The sequence below is a fragment of the Spermophilus citellus genome (assembly GCF_964194105.1).
Source record: "Spermophilus citellus genome assembly, chromosome: 18".
NCBI classification, from domain to species: Eukaryota; Metazoa; Chordata; class Mammalia; order Rodentia; family Sciuridae; genus Spermophilus; species Spermophilus citellus.
In genome coordinates this window covers 52,344,651-52,350,681 of record NC_138200.1, presented here as the reverse complement: position 1 = coordinate 52,350,681, position 6,031 = coordinate 52,344,651, and the positions used below count along the sequence as shown (strand labels likewise).

Genomic DNA, 6,031 nt, shown 5'->3' with positions numbered 1-6,031 from the left:
GAAGGGATAGAGGGGAAAAAAAAAGGCCAGATGAGCCCAGACCCCTTCTCTGCCCAGCACGGTGACCCACGCCTGTTATCCCAGCGACTTTGAACGCTGCAGGAGGATAGAGAAAGTTCGAGGTCAGCTTCAGCAATTTAACGAGACCCTGTCTCATTTAAAAAATAAAAAAATAATTAAAAAAAATAGTTTGGGGATGTGGCTCAGTGGTAAAGCACCCCTGAGTTAAATCTCCAGTACCAAAAACTGCCCAATCAGACAATGAGATAAGGAGCAGTGTTTTACCCTCAGCCAGGCAGAAGTCAAAAGACTTGGAAAGTGCCAGGTGTGGTGGTTCATGCTTGTAATCCCAGACAGGATCTGAATTCCAAGGTCAGCCTCAACAACTTGAGGCTGAGGCAGGAGGATCGCAAGTTCAAAACCAGCCTCAGCAACAGCGAGGAGGCGCTAAGCCTAGAAGTGAGACCCTCTCTCTAAACAAAATACAAATTAGGGCTGGGGATGTGGCTTTCTTATAAGCAGCAACTTTGAGACCCTGTCTCAAAATAAAACATAAAAAGGGCTAGGGCTGTAGTTCTGTGGTTAAAGCACACCTGAATTCAATTCCAGTAACACAAAAACAAAAAACCCAAGACACAAAAAGCATGAGAGAATACTGGGCAGTGATCCTTGGGTTTCTTTTTCAACTCTAGCTACCCCTCCCAGACTTGGGGCTTGGAGATAGTGGGAGCATCCTCCAGACATGATACCCTCCCAGCCCCCCACCAAAACCAAACAAAAACAAAAACCACCAAATTCAGTTCTGTTCCAGCTACATAGCTGGACTTCCTCCTCTCAAAAGCAAAATAGGGCTAGAGATGTAACCCAGTGGTACTTCACTAGCATCCATGAAGCTCTGTGTTTGACCCTCAGTACTGCAAAAAGCAAAATCAAATTCAATACCCACTTACTGGTTCCCCAAAAAGACTGGTCTTAGGAGAAAAGTTGAAACTGAACAGCACCAATTTGAGGGAAGCCTCCTTCACTTAAGCAATAGGCACATGGTGTGACAATGGAGGGTGACATGGAGGACTTGGCTGGAAAGGATGTTGCAAATGAAGAACTGCACAAAGGCAAGAAGAAGCTCTACTACCTCCTGTATTGAAAAAGAACTTGGATTGAAACCAAGATTCTAAGGCCATGTAAACCAAAGACTGTCTGTAGGATGATAACCGAGTCTTGCCACAGTATGGCCAAGAATGCAGACTGCCTGATTTTATTTATTTATTTTTTGGTGGTGCTGGGGATTGAACTCAGGGTCTTATGCATGTAAGGAAAGCACTCTACCATGACACTGAGCAAGTTACTTAGTCTTTCTGGTCTCCTAATTCCTTTTTTTTTTTTTTTTTTTTTTTGGTAGTTCTAGGGATTGAACCCAGGACCTTCCACAACACTGTACTACTGAGCCACATCCTCAGCCCTTATTATTTATTTTTAGTTTTAGATGGATTCAATACTTTTATTTATTTACATGTGGTGCTGAGGATTGAATCCAACACTTGTACAAGGCAAGTGCTCTACCACTGAGCTACATCACCAGACCAGCCCTTATTTTTTAGATTTTCTTGGAGGGATTGAGCTCAGGAGCACTCAGCCACTGGGCCACATCCCCAGCCCTATTTTTGCATTTTGTTTAGAGACAGGGTCTCACTGAGTTGCTTAGTGCCTTGCAGTTGCTGAGGCTGGTTTTGAACTTGCAATCCTCCTGCCTCAGCCTCATGAGCTGCTAGGATTACAGGCGTGTACCACTATGTCTGACTTTTTTATTTTGAAACGGCTTTGCTTGCTAAGTTGCTGAGACTGGCCTCCAATTTGCAATCCTCCTGCCTCACTCACTCTTGTATTATAGGCATGTCCCACCACGCCTAGCTTCTACTTCCTTTTTTATAAGCAGAAACTATTAACGTAGCTGAGTGTTGCTGGAGATTTCATGTTTATTAAGAGGAGGGCTCACAACACTGCCAGACACAGTGAGCACTTACATTTGCTAAATCTACCATGGCAACTCTGGGACTTCAGAACAAGAGAAAACTCATCTCACTGGGATTTTTCTGTCAAGAATGACAAGGAAAAGAGAAATACAAGAGGGAGTGACTGTCAAAGAGCTGCTGCAGTTCCCAGGAAGGTCAGCATCAACACTGACATGTCAGTCCCTGTTCTTGTTGAGTGCTTGGTGCAGGCAGGAGCTGTTGAGGAAATCAGGATCTGCATGGACATTAAGGATAGGTGTGTAGTGCTAGGCACATAATTGCTGGTCTGGGCTGTAGTGATAAAACCAAAATAAAACAAAAAACAAACTAGTATCAGAGACCAGGAACATTCAGCTCCAGGAAGCGACAGTGACTCAGTGAGACCTTCAGCTTGTTCTGGACAGCGTACCATGTCGTGGGTGTGTAGGAAACGTTAAAAGCTCCCAATGGAAATCAGCCCTGCCTATTAAATAGCACAGGATGACACTCAGTACTGTCATGCAGCTCACTCAACAGATGGTTTTAAAAGACCATCTTCCTGACCAGAAGCAAGGAGGGCTCATTAAGGTGCTTGCCGAGATGGGCAACAATAGACAGGGGAGATGCTAGCCAAGGTGTGGAAAAGGGAATAATTATTTTTATTCTAGTACCAACTGTGGTTTAATGCTGAGGAAGGGAGTTGCACAGAGATTTAGAAACTTGGCCATCTGAAGCTCCCTTTGGTGAAGCAATACAGGTGACAATAGCTTCTGCTGCTGGAGGCTTTATATTTTGTGGAGTTGCACAGGATGCATCATCATCGGCTATGCAAGAGGATCCCTTTGTAGCCTTAGCTTCACCAGAATGTCACTTTTGTGCCTACCCCAACCAAAACAAATCTACTTTCAAACTTTCAATTTGAATACAGTCAGAAATGATGGGCTATGTTGAAGATGCAAATGAACTTTAACTCATTTTCTATTATAAATGTTTATCTTTAAAAAAAATTTTAGACAATGCCGGGAATCACAAAGCCACAAGCATGCTAGGCAAGCACTTTACCATTGTGCTACGCCCTCAGACTAAACTTTTTTAAAAATTATGTGTCCACTGAAATAATTCTGGTGGGCCAGCCCAGGGATGGGGTGGAAGATTCATGCTCTGATAGCCTGAGGCCACTATCATTTAGTCCAAGGAGTTGACTGCCTGGTTGAGTCGTGAAACCCTTGGTTATATTTTCCTCAGAGACCCAACTGCACAAACCAACCAAAAGATGCATACATCTGTCCTTTGTTATTTCTCAGAGAAAATCAGTTAAGTTGGAATTTTGGTTAAAAACCCCTACAAGTAGCTGAAACTTAATGTAAAATGGGTTAGAAAAGCTATCTTCTTATAAGTGGTCTGCAGCAGCAAGATGACTTTTCATTAATACATAAGCTTTCTAACATCATGCCATCCCTGGCCATGCACCACCCCCTGAAGCTTGCTAGCAGTTATATGACCTAGGAGCCTGTCCCTACATCCTGGTGGGTTTTCCCTTTCAAATGAACTTCTCGAGGGGAGGCTGGGCCCAGCTACTCTCTGATTCTCTATGTACAGTTGAGCTTTAGGGACTGAACTCAGTCCTCCTTAAGCCAAGACTCTGGGACAGAACTTGCCATTGGTCCCTTCCACTTCAAGGTGCTCTGGGGTATCCCTGCTTTGTTCATAGGGCACATGGAGGCTGGCCTTTGTCTACTCACATACACTTTTGGGGAGTTAAAACTTGCAGCGGGATGTACTCAATAGCCTGTCATCTGCCATACCATCTCGTCTGCTGCAGAGGAAATGCCATCTTGGGGAACTGAGTTTGCATCTGAAAACTGGAGGCTGGCACAACCTGGAGCCAAGCAAAGGCTGCTTTCAGCCCCAGCAGGCAGGAATCACACAAGATGGGAGTCTTTAGAGCACTTGTTAATCCATTATGATTTATTAGCTGTACAGCAGTAAATCCTCCTCCCCAGCTTTCAACCCCATTACATATTTTATTACAGGTCTCATGTTGGCGTCCTAAAATAATGAAAAGTATCACACAGTACAGCTAAGTACAAAATGCATCAACCTAGAGTCTGATAGCTAACTGATGGCTCTCTTAAAAGCAATACACAGAAGAAAAAAGTGTTTGAAATCAGTAAGACTGAGGCGCTCTAAAAAACACATTTTAAACGTGACAGTTCATGTGCAAGAATCACTTTTTAGTTGGTTTTGCTTCACATTATTATTATTATTACTTATTTTATTTTTTTATTTTTTTGAAGATCCAAAGTTTAAATTACTGACCTAGTGAAATTTTCTGGCCCAGCGTGTCAGGGCTGCTGTGACCCACTCATAATCACCCTTCTGGCTTTTAACGGAGGATTTATAAAACACAACATTCAGCTACAAACAGAATAAAGAAAATGTCAATGGGAAATCATAACTGAAAGTTAATTGTACAAGGTTCAAATGCTGGCTCCATGGGCTGGAAATCACGACCTTCCACATGGGTATCCATCACTAGTGGCAGCAGTCTGGGTGCTCTTCTGCTACATGATTGTGATCCGATTCCTTGTCAACATTTACACACCACCGAGTCCGTGGTAACTTAATTTGCAAGTAATTAAAATGCTGGGTTTTCTTACACTGCACTTCTTTTCAACCTCTTAATTAATGGAAAAGATTAAAATGTAAAAAAAGTTATTTACAAGCTTGACCATACCAGAAACTTTGCCAAGAAAGAGGCAAAGCTTTCGGGACAGAGCCCGATCGTAGCATGCCGTACTACTGGTGTGCAGCTGACTCCCAGCAAAGGGAGTCGGGGAAAAGCAAAAGCAAAAAACAGGTTAAAAGTCTAAGTCCTTCCCAAGTCTGCATTTACAATTAAAAACTCTCTTGGGAAGAAGACCATAGAACTCTGGGAAACCCGTGACCATTCTGGAGTGGTTTACTAAATCAAGAGAGAGGGTTCAATGTCTCTGTTTCCATCTAAGAAAACTAGTTAGGCATCAACACTGTCCTCAGCACTTCACAGTAAACCCTCAGGGACTCAGAACATTCCATGATTTGCTAACATCAAACAGCAAGTTCTAGTTAAATCACATTTTTCTAACATCATCCTTGAAGTTTTTGTTCTCAGTATGTTTGGTAAAATGGTGTAAAATGATGCTTTTCCCAAAGCCAAAAGAAGAAAGGGAGAAAAATTAAGATTCGGGCCGTTTAAACACAGCCCAGAGGAGTCCTGGTGACGAGCAAGGCCCCGTCATCACCGGTCCATCATGCTGAGGATCATCTCGGGTGTGAGGTCCCCATTGGGGGCATCTGTGGTGGCTGGCTGGGCCTCTTCTTCCTCTCCCTCCACAGGCTCGGCATCTGGCTCTTTTTTTACTTCAACTATAATGTTCTCAATTGCACCTGTATTCTGGTCTTCAACCTGAATGATGGCTGTTGCTGGTAAAGAAGAGCACAAATAAAACCAGTGGTACATTAAAACCCCCAAGGATTACAAGGGCCCTTTCAGATGTAACATGAATAGGAAAGCAACAGTATAGGAAAGCCCTAGTAGTGATACAGTCAATTAAAAAAAAAAAAAAAACAAAACAAAACACAGAAGCTAGGCACGATGGCACACAGCTGTAATCCCTGATGCAGGAAATCTCAGGTTTGATACTAGCCTCAGCAACATAGCAAGACCCTGTCTCAAATTTAAAAGAACTGGGGATATACCTCAGTGGTAGTGTGCACCTGGGTTCAATCCCTAGTACCACAAACAAAAACAAAAACCCAGGAACCAAAAATGTAGCTAATACATAAAATAAAGCCCTGATACTGTCAAAGAACAAAATTCTTACATTCAACTTCTTCTGCCTCCTAAATTACAAATTATAACTTAGTTTCCTTGATGTAATAAATTTAAACTTTATAATTGTGAAAGAGACAGGAAATTAAAAAGAAAAAAAACCCCACATAGCACATAACTGAGAATATTCCACAGAGTATATGAATTAGGTGACATTTTTTATTCTGCT

At 42.5% G+C, this 6,031-nt stretch overlaps 1 protein-coding gene across 3 annotated transcripts in view; it reads right to left on the bottom strand.

Moving 5' to 3' along the window:
- Positions 1 to 3,936: 3,936 nt before the first annotated feature.
- CTCF (CCCTC-binding factor) overlaps positions 3,937 to 6,031 on the bottom strand; it is a 51,039-nt gene continuing 48,944 nt past the window's right edge. For all 3 annotated transcript variants that reach the window (XM_081274985.1, XM_081274986.1, XM_081274984.1), the window contains one exon: positions 3,937 to 5,453. In XM_081274985.1, the coding sequence (XP_081131111.1) occupies positions 5,269 to 5,453 (185 nt within the window). In that variant the 3' untranslated portion in view covers positions 3,937 to 5,268. The remainder of the gene's footprint in view (positions 5,454 to 6,031) is intronic.